This window comes from Pongo pygmaeus, chromosome 17 (genome assembly GCF_028885625.2).
Source record: "Pongo pygmaeus isolate AG05252 chromosome 17, NHGRI_mPonPyg2-v2.0_pri, whole genome shotgun sequence".
Classification (NCBI taxonomy): domain Eukaryota; kingdom Metazoa; phylum Chordata; class Mammalia; order Primates; family Hominidae; genus Pongo; species Pongo pygmaeus.
This window is the reverse complement of record NC_072390.2, coordinates 24,464,276-24,488,951: the sequence shown is the minus strand read 5'-3', so window position 1 is coordinate 24,488,951 and position 24,676 is coordinate 24,464,276. Positions and strand designations below refer to the sequence as shown.

General features: G+C 44.6%; 1 protein-coding gene, 1 non-coding gene and 2 pseudogenes across 4 annotated transcripts in view; 2 read left to right on the top strand and 2 right to left on the bottom strand.

Moving 5' to 3' along the window:
- The window catches only part of LOC129018678 (ankyrin repeat domain-containing protein 62), a 45,993-nt gene extending 29,255 nt beyond the window's left edge, over nt 1–16,738 (bottom strand). For all 3 annotated transcript variants that reach the window (XR_010124144.1, XR_010124145.1, XM_054460372.2), the window contains exons 1-8: nt 16,369–16,738; nt 14,940–15,054; nt 14,615–14,788; nt 13,923–14,029; nt 12,454–12,591; nt 9,963–10,030; nt 6,443–6,513; nt 2,204–2,376 (exon numbers count right to left, since the gene is read on the bottom strand). Coding sequence is in view for 1 of the 3 variants with exons in the window: in XM_054460372.2 (XP_054316347.1) it covers nt 2,204–2,376; nt 6,443–6,513; nt 9,963–10,030; nt 12,454–12,591; nt 13,923–14,029; nt 14,615–14,788; nt 14,940–15,054; nt 16,369–16,586 (1,064 nt within the window). In the remaining 2 variants the exon portion in view is untranslated. The remainder of the gene's footprint in view (nt 1–2,203; nt 2,377–6,442; nt 6,514–9,962; nt 10,031–12,453; nt 12,592–13,922; nt 14,030–14,614; nt 14,789–14,939; nt 15,055–16,368) is intronic.
- LOC129018680 (succinate dehydrogenase [ubiquinone] cytochrome b small subunit, mitochondrial-like) lies at nt 7,199–7,821 on the top strand (annotated as a pseudogene).
- LOC129019250 (U6 spliceosomal RNA) lies at nt 11,113–11,218 on the bottom strand. The gene has a single exon (XR_008495581.1). It is a non-coding gene; the product is annotated as a U6 spliceosomal RNA (small nuclear RNA).
- A 41-nt stretch (nt 16,739–16,779) lies between the features above and the next one.
- LOC129019166 (nuclear factor NF-kappa-B p100 subunit-like) lies at nt 16,780–18,950 on the top strand (annotated as a pseudogene).
- The last annotated feature ends 5,726 nt before the right edge of the window (nt 18,951–24,676 follow it).

The window sequence follows — 24,676 nt, the reverse complement described above, 5'->3', positions numbered from 1 at the left end:
TGTTTGGAAACTTTGACGCCTGACTATGTGGTAGAAGAGAAAAACCTGTTTTCTGGGGGAGAAATTCAAGCCTCCTGCAGAAACTTTCATAAGTAACAAGGAGCTGAGTATAGCCAAGACAATGGGGAAAATGTCTCCAGGGCACGTCAAAAATCTTCCCAGAAGTCCCTCCCATCACAGGCGCAGAGGCCTTAGAGGAAAAAATGGTTTCTTGAGTTGGGAACAGGGCCCTGCTGCTCTGTGTAGACCTGGGACATGGCACCCTGCATCCCAGCTGGTCCAGCTCCAGCCATGATAAAAAGGGCCAAGGCAGAGCTCAGGCTGTTGCTTCAGAGAGTGAAAACTCCATACCTTGGCAGCATCCACGTGGTGTTGGGCCTACAGGTGCACAGAACACAAGAGGTGAGGTTTGGGAACCTTTGCCTAGATTTCAGAGGATGTATGGAAATGCCTACATGTCCAAGCAAAAGTCTGCTGCAGGGGCAGAGCCCTCATGAAGAACCTCTGCTAGGGCAGTGCAAAAGGGAAATGTGGAGTTGGAGCCCCCACAAAGAGTTGCCAATGGGGCACTGCTTTGAAGAGCTGTGAGAAGACAGCGACCATCTTCCAGACCCCAAAAAGCTAGATCCACTGACAGCTCATACTGCGCACCTGGAAAAGCTGCAGGCACTCAACATCAGACCATGAAAGCAGCCACAAGGGCTGAACCCTGCAGAGCCACAGAGGCAGAGCTGCCCAAGGCCATGGGAGCCCACATTTCGCATCAGTGTGCCCTGGATGTGAGGCATGGAGTAAAAGGAGATGATTTAGGAGCTTTAAGATTTAATGACTGCCAAGTAGAGTTTCAGACTTGCATGGGGCCCATGGCACCTTTGTTTTGACTAATTTCTCCCATTTGGAATGGGAACATTTACCCAATGCATGTACCCCCACTGTATCTTAGAACTAACTAATTTTTGATTTCACAGGCTCACATCCTTGTCTCGGATGAGACATTGAACTTGGACTTTTGGGTGAATGCTTGACTGAGTTAAGACGTTGGGGGCACTGTTGGGAAGGCAGTATTGGTTTTGAAATGTGAAAAGGACATGAGATTTGAAAGGGGCCAGGGGTGGAATAATATGGTTTGGTGCTGTGTCCCCACCAAAATCTCATCTCAAATCGTAATCCCTCCCTGTCAGAAGAGAGACCTGGTGGGAGGTGACTTGATCATGGAGGCTGTTTCCCCCATGCTGTTCTTGTGATAGTGAGTGAGTTCTCACAAGAGCTAATGTTTTTAAAGTGTGGTACTTCCTTGCTCTCACTCTCTCCTACCGCCTTGTGAAGAAGGTGCTTGCTTCTCCTTTGCCTTCTGCCATGATTGTATATTTCCTGAGGCTTTCCCAGCCAGGAGGAACTGTGAGTCAATTAAACTTTTATTTATAAATTACCCAGTGTCAGGTAGTGTCTTTATAGCAGTATGAAAATAGATTAATACAAGATGTGTTATCAAACCAAATGTTTTAAAGATACTTTACTGGTGAAATAATCACTACACTATAAATGCAACTTCATTTTTATAAGAGGGTTGCATAGTACATTATTTAATGGGTATGACTATTTCCTTTAATATACTTTTACACAATCTCAAACATTTTGATATGACAATACTATAATGAAAGTTCTTACCATATATATGTATGCATGCAACAATTTCATATAAAGAAATAACTATATACACACACACATATATATGTTGGCCTATTGCACGTTATATATATGATATACAAGGTATCTTGTATATCATATATATAATAAATATATAATTAATGACCTTAAACTGCTTGTGTGTATGTGTAAACTCATGTTTTCCTGTAGAATCTAGTCCCAGAAGTAAAGCTGTCAGGTTAACGAAATGACATATTTAAAATTTTGATGCATGCTACTGACTACCCTTCAATAAAGATTTACCAATTTCATTTAGCAACAGTGTATAAGAGCATGTCTTTCTTCACATTTGTCTAGTTATTTTTTAAATAAAACATCAATATGATTGGAAAGACTGTATCTCCTTGCTTGTTAATTTGCATTTTATGATTGCCAGGCAAGGCAGAATATTCCTCATGAAAGTATAAAATTTGTTAATCATACATATTAACCTAAATTAGAATTCATTTTATAGTACAATTAACAATGATCTGCTGTTAAATCGCTACAGGATTACCTATCAAACTTGTCATTCTCCTTCCTGGGAAACTGATGACTATCAGGTTTTCTGTTCTTTATTTTGTGAATTAATTCATCAACATCATCATTATAATTGTCACTGTCATCAGCATGTACGTTTCTTGACACTTCCATTTTCTTATTTCTGCATTTCTTCATTTTTTCTTCAACCTTCAATGAAAGTTTCATACTTAGAATAATTGTCATTATTTTATCCAATAGAAAGAACTTTTCTGTGTTCATGCATCACTTGACTCAGTCTGTCATATTAGTCATGACATGATAAAATACCTTGTGCTTACTTTTTCATTATATATAATTATATGTTGTATTATAATTTTTATTGAAATTCATATAAAGTCTGATTTATTTCTGTTTGAGCGAATAAAATTTTCAAAACTTTCAAAATGGGCCCATTCCAAATTTGTGCTTTTATTCCCATTGCTGTCTAATATACATTTTCACCCCCTGGTGCCCTTGTGACGAGCAGAAATAGAGAAATAAAAAGACAAAGCCATCAAATCTGTCCTCTTCTATCTTTACCTCCTGGAGTTTACACTAAAAGGCCAGATTTAGACGATGTGACATTGTGGGGCTTCAAGAATAGAAAGGAAGCTTTCCCGTTTCTGCGGTAAGCTGTCTTTTCCCACTGTCTTTTATTTTACTTTTTCCCGTTGGATCCTAGGATATCGAAAATGTGAAGGTGCTTGCTGAAGTACAAGAACCAAAATTTGACACCACAAAAGAAGCAGAGTGAAACTGCTGAGATGCTACTTTAGAGTTCCGGAAAATGAGATGCTTCCCAAATTTCACATTCAGTAACCATGACATTCTATAGCTGGAGGATATACAGTGTAAGCAATTATCTATTTTGGCCCCATTATCAAAAAAGATTAAATGATTCATCTAAAGCGCCTGGCATTTTCTAGCATTTTATTGCACAAAACCTGATAATACTGTTTCATAATGCTGAATCAGATAAATTACCGATAAATTCATCAAATTAATCAAAAGAATTAAAAGTGTAACTCTGGGAAAGTAACGTAATGCCTCAGAAGGGGCTGAGAGGCCTCATCTACTTTTACTTTTTAAGGTGAACGTCACCAGATTTTTATCTATCTTTAAAACTCGACGTACCGAAATCAGGTTTCTACTTTGGAGTCAAATACTAAATTTTTGGCTGACAATCCATGGTACTGACATAATAAAGTTATACATGCTAAAACTTATGCTCTATTAAACAAAATCACATTAAGATCTGCTTTGACAGAAACATGTGTAAGTTGTGATTAAAAAATAGATGGAGATATCTATATACATTTGTTTTCAAACATACTTAAGGTTGTCATGATGAAATTATAAGCCTTAACATTGAGTTAAATGGATCAACTTGCACACCTGAAAGCATAACATACAGCTTCCTTTGCCCATGAATATTTGTTTCAACTCTCAAGGACAGATACATTTCTATAGCACTTCTCAGTCATTGCTTCTTTCCCATTGATTTCCCACTTTAAGTAAGTGCAATTCATCTTTAAGTCAATAGGGAAAAATTAAACCCTAGAGCTTATTAAATTTTTAAGCAATTTCCTATAGGCTAACCCTAGTTTACAAGTGTCTATATCCATGATATACGAATAGATTAGTTTTTTCCCAGTCCCTATTGCCACTTGTAAAATGGACAGACAGACTTGGGTTGATTAAGTAATGAAGATTATAGAATGTTTTCCTGAACTCCTATCATTTAAATTGAGAAATAATCTATTTCTACACACAATTATGTATATAGATGACCCGATTTTATATAAGTGCTTTTCATAAGTAAAAAAATTAGAATGCACCAAATACTTGGTCAAGAGAAAAAAAACAAGTAGCAGCAAGTGACCCTATAAATCTTTCTGAACTTTTCTTTTTTCTTTCTAAGAAGAGCTGTGAGAAGAGAGCAACCATCTTCCAGACCCCAAAAAGGTAGATCCACTGACAGCTCATACTGTGCACCTGGAAAAGCTGCAGGCACTCAACATCAGACCATGAAAGCAGCCACAAGGGCTGGAACTCTAGTTGTAATATGCGTGCCTCATCCTTAAGTCTTTGTATATTGTGCTGTAACTATTCTTCTAGATGTACTTGTGATGCTCTGTCACTGTGTGGTGGAGAAGAATGAACATTTTCTAATCCAAGTTCTATTCTTTTATAGTTATTTGTACTGTAATTACGATATAATGGTTTCTGGAACAAGTCCTGTATTGGTTTTGTATTCTTATTAAGTGTCTGTAACAACAGAAACACTATGGTTTTTTTTTCTCACATACTTAATTTCTCTGGAGCAGGTAAGCCACAAATCTAAAAGGTTTGTTGGATCACTAAACTGAGGCACACTTCTGATGTCCAATTTGCAATTAATGTTATGTTGGTGATTTTTTCATCATGTACCTATAACACTCTTGGTCTTCTTTTATTTCAACGGTAACTACTTCTGGGTTCCTTGCTTTTGTACTTTTTGTGTCATTATAAAATTCTCCTGGTCTATGTTAAAAGCATGTTCTTTGTCTGGTTTGTTACTATTTTCACAGTATACTTTATTTTCATTTAAATAAAAATCAGAAGATGACTGGCAAGCAAATTCTGGAAACCAAGAGTATAAATGAGATCAAAAGACATTTATGAGGCTGCACTATTTTTAAACAGGAAATATTAGGAATACATATTAGATGACCACTCCAGATACAACTTTTCCTGACAATCAGGTGCATTATTTGTCAAATTTGAGGGCATTTTCTTTGAGTTTGCTATTCCTGTAGAGTTATCATGGAGTGGCTCTTCCTAAAAACAAGGCAGCAGTTTTGTATTCTTCACAAATTTCACCCTAATTCTGCTTTAATTCAATTTTGATGAGTTTTAAAGTTTTTTTCCACCTCATTTGTCTTGTTTGATCCACATTTTCCTCATACTTTTGCACATAAGGGAATCTTGTATATACAGATATATGCTATTACAATACTTGTTCACTTCTGTTTGTTGAGACATTTTTTGCAGATGTGAAAGTGGAAGATTATGAGTTTTGTTTGTCAGATGTCTTTTCTGTCAGGGTATATGTTTTAAGGATAACTTTGTCTTTAAATAATGAAGTATGAAAAAATGAAAATTTAACTGTTATATTTCTTAATCTATGTTTACCTAATCCCAAATTACTGTCTTGTAACCAAAAAGTGAAAAACAGTTTGCATAAGCCTAAAATATAAGAAAAACACAAACTATCAAACTTTACTTTGACAGTGTTTGGAGTAATATTAATTCATTGTGTGATAGATTTACCGAAAATGAAAATAAGAGATTTTTAGTAGTACAAAGCCATCTTCACTTAACAAGATTTTATCTCACTGCACTGGAAATAATGATACCCGATAGTGCACATTTGAGTGTTTTTTCCAAAGATTACTAACTGGTGAGTAGGCAAACTTTAAATTATTAGGAGTCAAAATCAACACCAATCAAAAGAAAAGCAAATTCTTACATTCTAATTCAAATTATATACCGTAATATGATAGTGTTATATAGCTATATAAACTAGAGGCTTAAATCAAGTTCTAATAAATTTTCAGGTCCACAAATGACAGTTGATTTTAAAAATTTAACAATATTTGCAGATTTCCTATGTTGAAATAAATTGGGAACATTTTTGCTCGAACCCAAACACCAAAAGTGCCATTTTGCAAGGTCTGATTCTCTTGATAGGTAGAGTTGGGTTGATTTTATGACCCCATTCTGCCCTGAACATAGATATTGAAATTAGTAAGAGATCACAATGGATAATACGTTTTTAATATTGGTATTAGTCACCAGTAATATAAAACTGCAAATTTTGGACCACTGGCAATGATTACTTCTTTAACAAGAATCCAACTCAGCAGCCATCAGTGTTAAATTATTCATAATTTTTATTGCTTAAAATTATAATTCAATATTTGATATTACCTTCTTTATTATATTAGGTTATAAAAATGGAACAGCAAACAATACTCAGGAACTTTTTGCCTCAGTTCCGAGGTTAATATTAGCTGTAAATCACTGTAGATTCTTAGAACGCTTTAAGTTTTATAAACAGTTAAAATGTTATTAAAATTAACTATTAAATTATATTCAATTGATTCTAAAAGGCTAGTCCAAAAGTAATTTCATTTGGATTATGCTACATTACCAAAGAAAACCAGAAATTTGAAATTAAATTTTTACATACCTGGGGCTGGCTACTTTCACATCCTTCAAGCCTTTCTTGCTCTCCCTCTGATGTCATTTCTAAGTCTTGTTCTGCTCACAAATCCGTATATTTAGTTAAAATGAACTACTTAGAATAATTAGATAAAAACTTTAGTCTTTATAAAAATAGAAAATAACATACATTTTTCTTCTATAAATTGAGAATTTTAATGAAGCTTAATCTTTAGCAATATATCTACTTCTTAAGAATTACTTCTAGTTCTCCAAAACTTCAACAAACTACTTGGCAAGACACAAAATGTCACCAGATTCAAGCCATAGACCAACATCTCAAAGATTCACTCACAAATGAATCCACCCAATATAAATGAACAAAACCATCAGAAAAACAAAATTTGAAAATCCAGTATTAACAGATAAACTAACACTATATATTGTTCTTTGCTTCCTAATATTACCTTTATAATAACACACTAAATCTGCTTCTCATTATGAGTAACTTCCAATATGACTGTTACTGCTTATACCTTCATCCACATACACCCTGTTCATTATATCTGAAATGTTTTCCTCTACTATTCTGACAAATTTCATTTTTCAACAGCTGTGTAAACTCTTCTTTGATTCTGGCTCTTTCCCCAGATAAACAGTTTTATACAATACAGGTTTCATAAAACATGCAGTTAAGGTTTCAAAAGTGAGTTTATGTTTTGACTGACTATAACTAATATAGAAAGTGGGGGTTGGTGGATGTCCTTGAGTTTTCAGGAATGAGATGGCGGTTCTCTGGAGACTGAGTACCCTTTGCGGTGCCCAAGGAGGCCAAACTCTGTTGCTGCGAACCCCAGTGGTCAGACCTGCTCATATCTCAGCATTACTTCAGAACCGACCTACCCCAGAATGGTGTGGAGTGCAGTACATTGGCTTGTCACCGAGCCACCATTCTGGTTCCCAGGTTGCGTCTCTCCACTGGACTAGTGAGAGGGTCGTCAGTGTTTTGCTCCTGGGCCTGCTTCCAGCTGCTTATTTGAATCCTTGGCTCTGTGATGGACTCTACTCCTGGCTGCAACCCTCACTCTTCATAGTTACTGGGGCCTTGAACAAGTTGTTACTATGTTCATGGGGATGCCTTGCAGAAAGCTCCCAAGGCAGAGCTTCTGGTACTTTCAGCTTTAACCTTTGCTGGGCTTTGCTATTTCAACTATCACGATGTGGGCATCTGCAAAGCTGTTGCCATGCTGTGGAAGCTCTGACCTTTCTGACTTAATACTTTGAAGAACTGATGTATGCCTCTTTGCCTCTGCTTTGTCATGCCATTCAACTCACAATAAGGAAGAAATAACAGGGTAAATCCATTGGTGGACAGCCTTCTTCTCTTAATCACAAGATTGTTTTCCAAATTTAATATTTGAGGAAAAGGTTTGAGAGGAATTATGACTAAGAAATCTTGACACTGAGTTTTGCATTGCGGTGAGTTAATGGGGTTGCCTCGCAGCTTCTCATTAAGAGTCACAGTATAACTAAACATGATACAAGCTTTTGCCTTTTATCAATCTCTTAAAGAGAATTCAGCTTTATTACTATTAATATATGATCAAACTTCTGTTTTTGCCCTGGGAATAATGGACAAAGGGAAATACTGTTAATTCATGAATAAAAACGTTGCAGAGTGTTCAGTTTTTGAAACCTTCCCTCTCTATTCAGTAGATACCACCAACTGATGGTTACATATACTAGGGAAATTTTAAAATTAGGAAATGCTGATATCTCACATTATGAATTTCTAAATCTTAGGAAGAAAAGCTTGGAGTGCTTCTGAATACAGAGAAGTTCCATTTAACGGCAAGGTTCCCCTGTAGACATATCATCAACATATTACAAATTCTAAACTGAGACTCAATTCTCAAAAGTGTTTTACTTGTTCTGAAACAATCTGTCCATGAATATGAAACTGTAAGTAATACATTGTTATTTTCCCACTATGGGAATCTCTAATGTGAAAATGTATTCTATGAATTGTTTTTAAATAAAATGTTGTATAATTTTAAAAAAAAAGAAAAGTACACATATTCCAAAATGAACCTAACGGCTTGCAAAAAAAAAGTGTTTTTCAGTAAGAATAGCAAATCATGATCCTGAGGGGATAAATGTCAAAGCTTATGGGAGAGTGCTGTGGCATATCTTTAATGCAACACATCATACTTAGATATACCATTATCCTACATGTATTTTTAAGTTGTGGGGCTATGTGGCAGAGCATGTGTCCTACCTCGAAGAGGCAGCCCCTGGTCTGTTCTGGTAATGGTTGCTGTACTTTTACTACAATGTGCTGAGCCTAGAGTTGGGCTATTCGATTATTATTATAATAATCTTTTAGCTAATGGTAACAGAGTGTCTTCTAACAAAATTGATGTTATCATGACAATTAACTAGCAGATAGAACAAATCTCACCCTAACGAAGTAAATATATCTCATTTTATTTCCACTTGGGGGGAATTAAGTCAATACTAGTGAGACATTCTTGGTATAAGAATATGTAACATGGCCTGTGCTTCTCAATAAGGAATTTATTTTCTGACTTCTCTACACAGTAGGTATCTTTAAAAAATAACATCCTGTTAGTATTGGTACAGTTCTTATTGATGTTTATTCATGGTACCAGAAAGGTCTCATTGAAATTCTTATTTTAAAGACAGTTACTTTTTGAGTGACACAAATCACTATGTCAGAGTTGATCTCTCAACAACACAGGTTTGAACTACAAGGGTCCACTTATCTGCAGACTTTCTTCTGCCTTTGCCACCTGAGATGGCAAGATCAATCTCCCTCTACCTCCTCCTCAGCCTAGTCAACTTGAAGACTCTGAGGATGAAGAGCTTTATGATGATCCACTTTCCACTGAATAAAAATATATTTTCTTCATTGAGTTTCTTTGTAAGTTTCTTTTCCTCTAGCTTACTTTATTGTAGTAACAATACAGTATATAATACATATAATATGTCTTAATTAACTGTATAATCAATAAGGTTTCTAGTCAACAGTAAGCCATGAGTAGTTAAGTTTTAGGGGGGAGTCCAAAGTTATACACAGATTTCAAACTGAATGGGGGACTGGTACCCCTAAATCCCACACTGCTCAAGGCTCAGCTGTAATATGTATTTACTAAATGCAAAGCATTTACTTTATAAATTAAAATATCCAATTTTATAATAAGTCCAATTCATCATATGGTGACTATAAAGAAAACATACCACATACTAACTTAATGTTTTTTCTTATTTACACAAAAATATCATCTAGAATTTCAGAAACTACGATAATGAATTTTTTTCAGATAATACTGCTTGAGATTATAAATTGCCTACAAGTAACTTTTTAAATAATTCTGAAATCTAGATTACTAAGAAAGTAATTTAAAAATATACATTCAATTTACAGTGGTTTTTTTAAACTGCTGTTTTGTGATCAAAACTTCCTTCCTCTTACTTTTTTATCTATGACAGGACCATCGAGAGGAATTCACTATCAGAAGTCATACCTGGATCACTATTTTGAAGACTTTTACGTCTCTTGTTTGCTTTATATTCAGAAATTAGTCCACGAATGCTATGTATCAAAATGCAGTAAATACAATTACTATTTTAATACTGATAAGAAAAACTTTACCAAATACATTAAATTCTTAAGAGTGTATCAAACAATATCAGAACTTTAATTACACACTTTTAGTTTGTAAGCTCTACAAAACTCTTATTAAGCTTCTAATTAAAGAAAAAAAGTATTTATGAAGTGAGGACAGTATAACTCAGTAAATTAACTCATGTAAAGTTGACATAATGGAAAATGATCTGACTCATAATAGGACCAACGGGTATTTGTTCTTGATCAAGTCGCTTCTCTTAGGCTCAATGTCTTCTTCTAAAGAATGAAGGTTTTACTACCTTATTCACTAGGTTATTATAAACGTTTAATGAAACCACATTTTAATGTGCTAAGAGAAGATAGTAAAGCAATGGAATAATTTGTTCTTGAACTTTTTTGCTGAAATTATTTTGGAATCCCAAATGAAACCCAATGTGTATTTTCCCATATGTTCTAATATTAAAATGTTATGATCTTTTGAAAATGTTAAGTCCTAATTTTGCTTGTTACTTGTTCTATTATTTGTAGCTTATGATTCAGGACATCTCAACTATTTCACAGTTTGTAACTAAATTGATAAATAGATTGTCTCATTAAAATAGATAACATGATTATCCATTGTTACTTATGTCATCAATCACACCAAAGGAAGAAAGCTAACAGACGTCAAGACCTGGCTTGGACTACTACTATTTTTCCTCTATAGACTCTAACTCAGAACCAGTAGATCTTTGTTAGAATGATGCTTCCCCTCCACGGTCATCTCCAACTGATATGGAAGACAAAAACCCTCATATTTTTGAAGTGTCATGAAGGAGACGCAAGTGGTTATTTTCTCATTTCTGAGATATATACTAACAATATATTTGCACACAACACACCACGAGTTACTCAGCTCCATTCTCATTTCATAGATTACCTTACCCCAACGTTTTTGTAATGAAAATGTGTAATTTCATTATTGGCTAGCACCTGTTTTGCTTTGACTCACACTGTTTTCTGGGAACTTGTCAGCAAACTAGTCAAATGGCCTTCTTCTAACTGTGTAAAATATGGACTGCTTCACAGATTAGTGTGTCAAGCTTATGCAGGGGCCATGCTAATTTTCTCTGTATTGGTCCAACTTTAGCATATGTGCCGTGAAGCAAGCACAAAGCCCTACTTTTATAAATGATGCTGATCAGTCATGGATGAAGCTTGGCTCTGTTCACTCCAACTCACCTACTTAAGACTGAGATAATTCTGACTAACGTCTTCCTATGAGGTAATATTTGAAGATATTTAAAAAACTTCAGGTAGAGAAGCAAGTGGGCTGGGAGATTTTTATTATTATAGAAAACAGATCACTCAAGGGGCCAACCACAAGTTGGTGCCCACTGCGGATAACATGGGACCTTCCTCTATCTAATAAAAGCTGCTACATAAGATACAAATGGGCCTGGGGTAAAAATCTGGTAACAAATAAGAAAAAACTTTGGTATCTTCCTGCAACACTATCTGAACGTCTCTAACAGCTTAGAACTATCCCAACTAGTATTTGCTAGAGAGAAGACAAACAAGGGACTCACAGAATAACTTACCACGAAGGTCTAGGATTCCAGGCTAAGATGTGGGCTCCACATGAGGTTTTGAGTATAGGGGGAAGGGTCAATTTGCTCACTATGTGTGTGGGTAAAGCTAGGATGTCCAGCAGCCAGAGCAGGGTACTAGTGCTCTGGAAACAACGGCTGGGCATATAAGCATATTTAGGTGAACTGTAAGTTGTGACTTGGAAGCCCATGTATAGATTACTATAAAGACTGAGGATCTGAATCAGAAGGGGCATCCTGGTGGCAAAGGTCAATCTTTACCAGACTGCAGGAGCAGTTTCAATGGCAAAAAGCAGTAACAGATTCCATAGACAGAACAGAATAATTAGAATGCCCTTTCCTCCCGCCACCGCCCCCCACTGACTTGTAAAACATGATTGTCTTCTTCAGACTTAGGGAACCTCTTTGGTTCTTGAAAAATTCAAGGTGGAGGGTATAGGAGATAGCTCCCAGGAGATAGTCCAACATTTTCTGATACACTGGACATTTCAAGACTCAAAACTAATTATAAAAATCATTTTATCCCATGCGTACGGGTTATACTTGGAATGAAATGGAAAACATTAGGATCCCTAAGCATAAAAGTCTGAAGAGTTTTGAGTTAAAGAGTCCTAGACTCATTGCTACTTCTAACTTGTCTAGTCTTATGCTTGATTTCTGGCTGATGAAGTGGACTAACTCACTGCCACTCCAAAACTACCTGAACCAAACTATGAAATCTCACGTGATGTATAAGATGCAATGGTTACAATTACTTTAAATCTCAATTTAGTGTTCACTAGCCTTTTAAACACTTACGCTTGAAACTTAGAAGCAGCAGCGTAGTCTTCTGCAGTCCATCCAGATATATCTTGGCAAAAGACGTCAATATTGTGCTGAAGAAGCTGGTAGACTACACTTGTTGATCCGTTACGAGCAGCAAGTATGAGGGCTGTTCTAAAATAAGAGAGATAATTTCATGCTTAAGAACTTTAGCAAAGTTATGTTAAAAGCTAAATTTATAAACTTTACCAATTTAATATGCCTGTCCATGTAGAATTAACCAATTATGTGTACTAATAAACACAAACATCTTGGGTGCTCAAGGGTTCATCTTTGTAAATTGCCACCAAAGCCAAACAGAAGGAACAACAAGGAAGCCTCTTGTCCCACTGGGAAATGACACAGCAGAAGTTGCTAAAATAAAGTCCTTTGATGGGCAGAATACTATGCTCAGGTCACTTATCTAAAGTAGCTAAAAATTTAAGTGAAAAATTATCCATTTCTTCCCTAGTCTGATATAATATATTGTAATTCAAAATGAGCATGGGGTCAATAACAGCTATCTGCAGATTTAAAACAATAATAATAATGCTAATAATAACCACAGGAGTTTCAGTTAATAATGCTGATAATCATATGCGAGGCACTGGATCAAATGCCATATATACATATATTACTTACACACAACCAGCCTTGAAGGATATATTATTATCCTCTTTTTTCATAAAAGAAAACATAGCTGGTGATAAGTAATGTTCTCAAGGTCACACATCTAGCAAGCAGAAAAGCTAAGAATTAAACCCAGTCTTGTGTGAATCTACAGCCTATCTCTTTTTTCTCATTGTCACCCATGGCTTGTAGTCATTAAGTTGAAGCTATCCTTTTTCCCTCCGCCCATACTAATTAAAAATAACATCAAAATACACTAGAAGTAAAAAGAAGAAAAAACCCAATGAACCCACAGTATCTGGCAATAGCAATTAATAGTCACTTAGGAATAACCTAACATTAATATTCTTGAAAGAAAGCAACCTAAAGCAGAGTCATCCGAAAGACAAAATGATTTTCAACTCTAATTTATCTTTAACATAGTATTTTTAAAGGAAAAGCACGTAAGAAGCAGAGATTGAAACTACTATAAAAGAGTTAAGCAATTTCAATATTGAGTCACAAAGTAAACTAAAAGTTGAAGTCTACACTTTTAAAACAAGTAAAACCAATATGAAATCCCTTTAGTTAATGTAAGACCATATGACTCAAAGTATCACCTCATCCATCAACAAACATCAGTCAATATAATAAGAGAAGACAAATCCTGCAATACACTATTTTTTATGTTGCCCAGTCCAAATAATTGTTTTTCTACCTGATGACTTGTGTTGGTATTTCTCTCTATCCCAATAATAATAAGTTAATCTTATCAATTTAATATTTCTGACAAGTGACTGTTACCACTCTAGAACACGACTCAGGTTTAAAAATGAACAAAAAAAGAACTATTGTACCTTCCAAAATTATCTATTGCAGTTAAATCTGGTTTTTTCTTCAACAAAAATGCCACCATTTCCTCTTTTTTCCTATTTACAGCGAGTAAAAGTGATGTATGTCCACCCTGCAAAACAGCAAAAACAATTTATAATTCACAAAATTACACACTTCCCAACTGAACTGAAAACCTTATATTAAGATCCTATAAACTTAAACATGAAGCAGAAAGTAAATAAAAAGCAATCCCTTCCTTCTGACTCCACTGTGCTTGCCCACATGCTGCTCCTTCCCTTTCAGATAACCCTCGTGGGGTGTCTGGAACGCACAGTAGCAGACTGGAGCACATATGCCTCACATAAAGGGATAACCGCTGCACAGCATACTCAACAGTGATATGAGCTCAAGGGAATCCAGATGTGATCCTTTAAGAGAAGCCTAAAATCTAGACATGTGTATGAGTTTCCTAAATTTTACATGTTGGCACAACTTATGGAGGTAAACTAAACTAAATCTATGGGACACATTTAGACTACAGACCTCGTGTTTTCATATTTGTTATGAATGTGTTTTTAAATAGTTGTATGTAAAGCAAATATTTGCATGTAATATATTTCCTTCTAGTTTCAGATGTTTTACTAAAAAAAATCATATGTCAACGGTAAAACAAATATACTTGAAATACTTTGAAAAGAACATTGGTTGATCATACCTGGCTTCTTGCTTCAATATCTGCACCATATGCAAGCAGTTTTCCTGCCATTGATATATTCTCATTATCAATGGCATAGTGCAGAGCCGTGTTGCCATACATATCTCTAACATTTGGGTCGGCGCCATGTTCCAGCAGGATGGATGCACAAACTGCTTCTTGACATTGTACAGCCTGTCAGTATTAGACCAAGAAATAGACTGTAAATTCTAGGAAATCTTCCACAGGATTCACCAAATAGTTATATTTCAGTGAGGTGAATTAATTTTATTCTGTGAATTTAAATTAAATCCATCCCATGCTGAAAGAGTTGGCTACCGTATACCTTGATCAGAGCTGTCCTGTTTTCACTGTCAGTGAGGTTAAGCCGGCATTTTCTGGCCACCAAGTCAGCTACCACTCCCGGACGGCCATGGGCACACGCCAAATGTAGAGCAGTCCTATGAGAATGAGAGGTCGTTTTCGGCAATTGTAGTGCACAGTCCCAAAACATACGACGACACATGTAATTGTAAACATCAAATAGTATGTTATCCCTCTGCCTTCAGAACAAATAGTAACTTTTCTTGTGAAAAAATGCAAGGTTTCCACATCCCAGGTGCTGCTGAGCCTGCCAGGGTAGAAAGCCCAGTGCCCTTGGTGACAACACTCACCCCACCCCCACCCCCATCCTTGCATCGTACCCACATCCTACCCAACTCTATCCTCTACCAGTTCCCTCACTCCATCCAACCCCCCTCCTTCCAACCCTCACTCCACTCGACTCCCCACCACAGTCCCTCACCCAACTCTACCCCCACGACAGTCCCCCATCCCACCCACCCCCACACCAGTCCTGCACTCCATCCAACCCCCACCCAACTCCACTTCCCACCAGTCCCCCAACCAACTCTACCCCCACCACAGTCCCCCCAACATCCAATGCCCCCAGCCATTCCCAACCACAGTCCCCCACCCCATCCCACCCCCCACCAGTCCTCCACCCCATCCAACCCCACTCAACTCCACTTCCTAACAGTCCCCCACCGAACTCTACCCCCACCACAGTCCCCCACCCCATCCCACCCCCCACCAGTCCTCCACCCCATCCAACCCCCACCCAACTCCACTTCCTAACACAGTCCTCCACCCCATCCCACCCCCACCAGTCCTCCACCCCATCCAACCCCCACTCAACTGCACTTCCTAACAGTCCCCCACCCAACTCTACCCCCACCACAGTCCCCCCAACATCCAACGCCCCCAGCCACTCCCCACCACAGTCCCCCACCCCACCCACCTCCACACCAGTCCTGCACTCCATCCAACCCCCACCCAACTCCACTTCCCACCAGTCCCCCACCCAACTCTACCCCCACCACAGTCCCCCACCCCATCCCACTCCTTACCAGTCCTCCACCCCATCCAACCCCCACCCCATCCAACCCTGACTCCACTCCCCACCACAGTCCCTCACCCAACTCTACCCCCACCACAGTCCCCCACCCCACCCACCCCCCCCACCAGTCCTCCACCCCATCCAACCCCCACCCAACTCCACTTCCCACCAACACCCCCACCCAACTGTACCCCCACCACAGTCCCCCATCACATCCAACAACCCCTGCCCCAGCTAGTCCCCACCAGTCCCCCACCCCACCCATGCCTTCACCCCGCACTGTATCTCCCCCACCCCGAAACCAGGAACAGGGGCTTCTCCCATATCCCCAGGCCTCCTTCCGCAGCCCCCAGCCCCGGCTTCCTGTTCCCCTTACCTGTTCTTCTTGTCCCTGTCATTCACGTCATTCAGCCCGAGCAAGATGCTCTCCAGCAGCTTGTTCACATCACCGGCGATGGCAGCTTTGTGGATCATGCCCAGATCCTTCTGCCGGACTCGGTACCCGGAATTTGAGAAGCCATCCTTGTCACGATTCTTCCTCCAGGTAGCCATGCGTCTCCCGCAGGCCGCCAGGAACGACCCCCTGACCCCCATCCTGAAGCCACAGATCTTCTCCCAGGCTGAGGGACCGGCTTCAAGACACCTCAGCTCCCACTCGCTTTCTGCCGCTCTGGAGCACAGCACCAGCACGTAACCAGGTCCAGCCGCAACCTCCGTCAGAGACACTCCAGTCTCCAGCCGCTCGGAGGAGCACCTAGCCCAGCAGAGCCGTTAAGCACCAGCGCGCATGCGCACCTCAGCCGGCCCACGAGGCCATCCGCGGAGAAACAGCCCTGAGCCTCGCGCCCTCCACTCGCGGGCGCCACCTGCTGGTGACGCCCCCCTCCCCCACCACCCCGCAGAACCGTTAGGGACAAGGGCACATGCGCACCTCAGCCTGCCCACGAGGCCCTTCGCGGGAGCTGCGCACTCTCGCGAGCGCCGCCTGCTGGCTGGCTCACGCCTGTGATTCCAGCACTTTGGGAGGCCAAGGCAGGCGGAACACGAGGTCAAAAGATCGAGACCATCCTGGCTAATACGGTGAAACCCCGTCTCTACTAAAAATACAAAAAATTAGCCAGGCATGGTGGCGGGCGCCTGTAGTCCCAGCTACTTGGGAGGCTGAGGCAGGAGAATGGCGTGAACCTGGGAGGCAGAGCTTGCAGTGAACCGAGATCACGCCACTGCACTCCAGCCTGGGCGACAAAGCGAGACTCCGTCTGAAAAAAAAAAAAAAAAAAAGGGCCAGGCTTTCGGTGCCCGGCAGGGACTCCGAGGAGGAAGCCGCAGAGCCATAGATCTGCCTTGGTTGGTCCTGCCCTAACTTCGCCCTGTGCTACTCTGGGCCTGTTCTACCCTGCCCTGCCCTGCCTTTGGCTCTGCCCTGATCCTGCTTTGGCCCTCACACTGGCCCTAGTGCAGACCTGGCCCTAGCCCTAGCCTTGGCCCTGCATGGCCATAGCCCTAGCCCCCTCAGGTCCCCTCCCCAGTGCCAGCTGCAGGCCCCAGAGATGCTGCAGTGAGCCCAAGAGTACAACGCTCTTCAGCCTGGTGTGGCATGGCACAGCGCAGTGCCCGGGCCCTACTCAACTATGGTGTCACCACAGACGCCCGCGCACTGCTGGCGGGACAATGCCACCTGCTGGAGCAGGACGAGAACAGAGACACGCCACTACACCTGTCCATCATCCATGGGCCGACCAGGGTCATCAAGCACATAGCCCATGTCATCTACCACACCCAGCACCTTGGCATCGTCAACCTCACCAACCACCTGCACCAGACACCCCTGCACCTGGCAGTGATCACCAGGCAGATGAGGGTGGTGAGCTTTCTGCTTCAGGTGGGTGCAGACCCAGCACTGCTGATCGGCATGGAGACTCAGCCATGCACCTGGCACTGCAGGCAGGTGCTAATGCCTCTGAGCTGCTGCATGCACTGCTTTGGAGTGGAGCTCCCGCTGTGCCTCGGCTATTGCACATGCCTGACTTTGCAGTACACCTGGCTGCCCAAGCCCAAAGCCCCGAGTGCCTGGATCTGCTGGTGGACAGTGGGGCTGAAGTGGAGGCCACAGAGCGGCAGGGGGGCCAAACAACCTTGCATCTAGCCACAGAGATGGAGGAGATGGGGTTGGTCACCCATCTGGTCACCAAGCTTTGGGCCAATGGGAATGCTCACACCTTTGTGGGAAACACACCCCTGCACCTGGCAGCTGGACTGGAGTCCCCAACCCTCACCGTCCTTCTGAAGGCTAGTGCTGACATCTATGCTGAGAACGAGGAGCCCCTGTTCCCACTGCCCTCACCCCCTACCTCTGATAACGACTCGGACTCAGAGGGGCCTGAGAAGGACACCCAAAGCAGCTTCCAGGGCCACACGACTCGACCTTATCCACAGCACCAAGGTGAAGACCTTGCTGCTAAATGCCACTCTAAACACCATGGAGCTAACTGCCCCTGACCCCACCCAGCCTGCAGGGCCAGGGCTGTCACTTGGTGACACAGCCCTGCAGAACCTGGAGCAGCTGCTAGATGGGCCAGAAGCCCAGGGCAGCTGGGCAAAGCGGGCAGAGCTGGCAGAGTGGCTGGGGCTGCATAGCCTGGTGAACATTTACCAACAGATGGCCTCGCCCAGTGACAGCCTCCTGCACAGCTATGAGCTTGCTGGCGAGGACCTAGCAGGTCTGCTGGAGGTGCTGTCTGGCATTGGCCAAGAGGAGGGAGTGAGGCTGCTGAGGGGTCCAGAGACCTGAGACAAGCTGCCCAGCACAGCAGAGATGAAGGAAGACAGGGGGTACAGGAGCCAATCAGTGGAGCAGGAGGCAGAGAAGCTGGCCCACCCCCTGAGCCACCAGAAGGGCTCTGCCATGGGCACCCCCAGCTTCAGGTGCACTGACCTGCTGCCTGGCCCCAGCCCCCTTCCCGGACCCCCCTGTACAGCATCCCCACCTATTTCAAATCTTAAATTTAACACCCCACACCCACCCCTCAGTTGGGACAAATAAAGGTTTCTCATGGGAAGGGAAGGACTCCTCCTTCCCAACTTTGGAAAAAAAAAAAGCCAGGCGTTTCCCCAACCCCTCGTGCTCTGGCCAATCCACCTGTGTTCGTCAATCAGCCCGGGCTCCTGGAACACAGCCTGCTCTGCCTGCGCGCAGGGGCAGGGGCCTCCTGGAGCCTCCTTCTCCACCCCGCCCCCTGTCCCTAGACAGACCTTTCCATCAGGCAAAGCTCCACCGGGCAGGAGAGCAGAGCCCCAGCTCTGGTTACCAGAGATGGGGGGGTGGAAGAGAAGACTTGAACAGGGACTAGAAACAGGTACAAAGTAACACTCAGATGACTGGGAGGAATTCTGCTCTTCTGTCCACAGCAGAGTGATGACGGTTCATGGCATCATTGCACCTCTTTCCAAAAAGCTTGAAAAGAAGGATTTAGAATGTTCTCATCACAAAGAAATTTTCTTTTTCTTTTTTTTTTTTTTTTTTTTTGAGACGGAATCTGGCTCAGTCACCCAGGCTAGAGTGCAGTGGCCAATCTTGGCTCACTACAACCTTCGCCTCCCAGGTTCAAGTGATTCTGCTGCCTCAGCCTCCTGAGTAGCTGGGATTACAGGCGTGCACCACCACACCTGGCTAATTTTTGTATTTTTAGTAGAGATGGGGTTTCACCATGTTGGTCAGGCTGGTCTCAAACTCCTGACCTCATGATCTGCCTGCCTCGACCTCCCAAAGTGCTGGGATTACAGGCGTGAGCCACTGTGCCCAGCCTCCACAAAGAAATTTTCACAGCGGTATGAGGTCATGGAGACACTCAATAGCATGATGTCATCATTCCACAGTGTACACGTGGACCAACATGTCCCAATCTATCCTCGCAGTGTAATCATTTACTATTTGGCAAATGCGATTCAAGAAATATGAATAAGCAATGGCAAAACTCACGTGAGACCATGAAATTTCCTAAATTTCCAAAGCAATCCTAAGACATCCAGACTCCATCGCATGCGTCACACTCCCCGATTTCCAATGTCAGGGAAAAGCTAGGGACCCGTTTCCACCACACAGACCAGTGGAACAGAAAAGAGGACTCACAAGTACACCCACACACCAAAAACCACCTGATCTTTGATAACATCCAGGAAGATAAGCCATGCGGAAAGGACTCTCTATCGAATCAATGGTGCTGGGAAAGTGCACAGCCACGTGCAAAGGAATATCCCTGGGCCCTTACCTTCACCCTATACAAAAATCAACTCAAGGCAAATGAAGGATGCCAATGGAAAGTCTTGAGCTATAAAAATCCTACAAGAAAACCTGAGAAATACCCTTCTTGACATGGGCTTGGGCAAAGAATTGATACGGCTGAGTTTCCCAACAGCAACGCCAAAACAACAGGGCTTAACAAGTGGGATCTAATAAACTTCTGGAAGAGGTGACTCAGAGCAAAAGCCATCACAAAACAACTGAACAGACAAGCTACGGAATGGAAGAAAGTGTGTGCAAACTGTGTATCTGACCAGTGTTTTATAACCAGAATCCTATCAGGAACGTAAACAAATCAATCACCTATTTTTGTGCATTTTTAATAGAGACAGGGTTTCACAATGTTGCCCAGGCTGGTCCTGAACTCCTGAGCTCAAGAGATGCGACAGCCTTGGCCTCCCAAAGTGCTGGGATTACAGGGGTGAGCCACTGCGCCAGGCCAAGTATTTAACTTCTTTATGCCTGTTTCTTACATTTGGAAGTGGGGATGCTGTAAGTACCTAGCCTATAGAGTTATTGTGAGAATTAATGCCTCACATATATACAAATTTATACAGCTATACTCTTAGAACAGTACCAGGAGCAAAGAAAGTACTGGTTAAAATTTTAGCGATTATTAACTACTACAAATACTATTACTGTTATAAATAGCATATGGTATGTTATTACTACTATAATTATCTTAAAGATCTAAAATAAAAATTTTAAATAATATTCTAATGTAATCTGTCAGGGTTAGGGTAGAACCAGTTCAGGGCCAGGGCCAGGGCCGTGGCAGGACCAAGGTCAGGAGCAGGAGTCAATGCCAGGCCAAGGCCAGGGCTAGGGTCAGGTCTGTGCTAGGGCCAGTGTGAGGGCCAAGGCAGGGTCAGGGCAGGGCCAAACTCAGGGCAGGGGAGGGTACAGCAGGCCTAGAGTAGCACAGGGCGAAGGCAGGGCAGGGCCAACCAGGGCAGGTCTATGGCCGGGGGCAGGGCCAGGGCCAGAAGCAGGGTAGATGTAGGGCCAGGGCAGGGCCAAGACAGTGGCAGCTCCAGGGCAGGGCCAGGGTTAGGACTACGGTCATGTCCAAGGCCAGTGCCAGGAAAAGGGGAAGGGCAAGGGCAGGGCCAGGGTCATCTAAGGGCCAGGAAAAAAGCTAGGCCCAGAGCAGGGCCAGGACAGGTACCTGGCAGGGCCAGGGTCTGGGACAGGGCCATGGCAGGGCCAGGGCCACAGCCAGGTCTGTGCTATGGCCAGGCCCAAGACAAGGCCCAGACAAAACTAGGGTGAGGGCTAAGGTAGGGCCAGGGCAGGGTCAAAGCCAGAGTAGGGCAAGGCCAGGGCCAGGGCAGGGTGATGACACAGCCAGAGCACGGCAGGGCAGGGTGGTGCCAAAACCAGGGGCAGACCAGTGCCAGCTCAGGGACAGGAAAAGGCCAGGGCCAGGACAGAGCCAAGAAAGGATCTGGGTCAGGGCCAGGAGCACAGCAGAGCAGGGCCAGGGCCAGGGCCATGGCAGAGTCAGGGCAGGTCCTTGACAGGGCCAGAGCCAGGCCATAGTGAGAGCAGGGCAAAAGCCAAGGCAGGGTCAGGGCAGGTCCAGGGAGAGGCCAGCGCCAGGCAGGGCCAGGGCACAACCAGGGCAGGGTAAGGCAGGGTAATGTTACCACTGGGCCATGGCAGGGTGAGGTCAGCGCCAGGAGAGGGCAGAACACGCAGGGCCATGGTGGGGCCAGGGCAGAAAAGGGCCAAAGCAGTGCCAGGACAAATCAGGGCCAGGACATGTCCGAGGCCAGGTCAGGGCCAAAACAGGACCAGGACCACGACCATTGGCAGGACCAGGGTCATGACAAGAGACAGGGCCAGAGCCAAGGCAGCGTCAGTGCAGGTTCAGGGAAGGTCCCGGCCAGGGCAGGGCAGGGCCAGGACAGGCCAGGTAACAGTAGGGCAGGTCCAAGGCAGGGCCAGGCTGAAGGCCAAGGCCTTGCCCAGAGCAGAGCCAAGGCAGAGGCAGGGCCAAGGTAGCACAGGGCCAAGAAAAGGCCAGGGCAGTTAGGAGCCAGGGCAGGGCCAGGACATTGCCAATACCGGGGCAGGGCCAGGAAATGGCCAGGGCAGAGCCAGGACCATGACCATGGCAGGGGCAGGAGCAGGTTCGGGGCAGGAGCAAAACATGGGCAAGGATAGTGCAGGTTCATGGCACAACCAGGGTCCAGAACAGGGTCAGGGCAGGGCCAAGGAAGGGTCTGGGCCACGGCAAGACCAGCGACAGGGCTGGGGCTAGGACAGTGACAGGGCCAGAATCGGGGAAGGGCTGAGCAGTGCAAAGCCAGGGTAGGGCCAGGCATTTCAGGGTCAGGGCCAGGGCAGAACCAGGGCAAGGTTTCAAGCAGGGAAGGGCCAGGGCCAGGGCAGAACCAGGGCAAGGTTTCAAGCAGGGAAGGGCCAGGGCCAGGACAGGGCCAGGGCAGAACCAGGGCAGGGCCATGACAGGAGCAGGGGCTGGGGTAGGGCAAGGGTAGGGCCAGAACAAGGGCAGGGCCAGAGCAGGGTAAGGGTCAGGGCCAAGGCCAGGTTAGGGACAGGTCCAGAAATATGACAGGACCAGGGGCAAGGCCAAGGCCAGGGCTGAGTCAGGGCAGGGAAGGGCATGGTATGGCCAGTGCAGGACAGGACCAGAGCTGGTCCATAGAAAGGACAGGGCCCATGATGCCAAGGCAGGGCCAGGCTAGTGCCAGGGCTGAGGCAGTGTCAGAGGATGTCCAGGGCACAGCCAGGTCCAGAGCCAAGCCAGGGAACGGCCAAGTCAGGGTAGGGCAGGGCAATGGCAAGGTTGGGTCACTGCCGGGACAGGGCAGAACAGGGAAAGGTGATGGTAAGGGCAGGGCAGGGACAGGCCAAGGCAGGGCCAGGTCACTTCAGGGCCAGGACATCTCCACCTCCAGTTCAGGGCCAGGGCCAGGGCTATGGCAGGACAAAGGCCAGGGCAAGGGCCAGGGCCAGAACCAGGTCTGGGCTAGGGCCAGGTCCAGAGCATGGCCTAGCCAAGGCTAGTGTGAGGGCCAAGGTAGGTCCATGGCAGGGTCAAACCAGAGTAGGACAAGGGCAGGTCCAGGGCAGGGTGATGACACAGCCAGAGCACCGCAGGGCGTGTGGTACCAAGACCAGGGGCCAATCAGTGCCAGCTCAGGACCAGGAAATTTCGACCATGGCCAGGGCAGAGCCAGGAAAGGGTCTAGGTCGGGACCAGGACTAAGGCAGAGTAGGGTCAGAGCCATGGCAGAGTCAGGGCATGTCCCTGGCAGGGCCAGGTCCCAGGCCAGGGATATGGCAGCAGCAGGGACAGGGCCTGGATAACAGTCAGGGCCAGGGATATGGAAGGACCAGGGTCAGGGCCAGGGCCTGGACGGGGCCAGGACAGGGCCAGAACCAGGCCATAGTGAGGGCCGGGCAAAAGCCAAGGCAGAGTCAGTGCAGGTCCACGGAGCGGCCAGTGCCAGGAGGGGCCAGGGGACAACCAGGGCAGGGTAAGGCAGGGCAATGGCACAACTGGGCCATGGCAGGGCGAGGTCACTGCTGGCAGAGGGCAGAACAGGCAGGGCCATGGTGGGGCCAGGGCAGGGGCAGGCCAAGGCAGGGCTGGGACAAATCAGGGCCAGGACATGTCCAAGTCCAGGTCAGGGTCAGAACAGGACCAGGACCATGACCTTTGGCAGGGCCAGGGCCATGGAAGGCCCAGGGTCAGCACAAGGGGCAGATCAGAGCCAAGGCCAGGCCAGTACAGATTCAGGGAAGGTCCAGGGCAGAGGCAGGGCCACGGCCTGAGCCAGGGAAGGGCCAATGCAAGGGTAGGGCCAGGGCAGGGACACAATAACACAGTGCTAAGACAGGGCCAGGGTGGGGCCAGGGCAGGGCAGGGCAGGGCCAAGACAGCCAGGTAACAGTAGGGCAGTCCAGGAGAGGGTGGGGCCAGGCTGAATGCCAAGGCACCGGCCCTCCCTACAAGGCTCCTGCCACCTGGCCACCGCCACAGCTCTGCCACTGCCATAGGCCTGCCCCCACCCTGGCTGCTGCTGCCTGCCCTCCTAGTGTTGCCACCCTCCTACCTCTCTGGCAGGCTGCAGTGAGGCGAGCTGCAGTGTTGCAACCTTCAGCGTATGGCAGGTGTCTCCTCCTCCTCCTGGCACAGAGCAGCTGGGCAGACAAAGCCAGAAGAGCCTAGAGGAAGATGCAAGGGGTGGTAGCACCAGAGCCTCACCTTGTCATGCCAGCCACTGGGTGGCAGAGGCCAGTTTCAGCAAAGGCACTCACACTCAGCCTCCAAAGTCCAGCCTCTCCTTTTGGCCCAAGCTGGCCAAGAACTGGGGCCTAAGGTGGGTGATGGAGACACCACAGAGCCCAG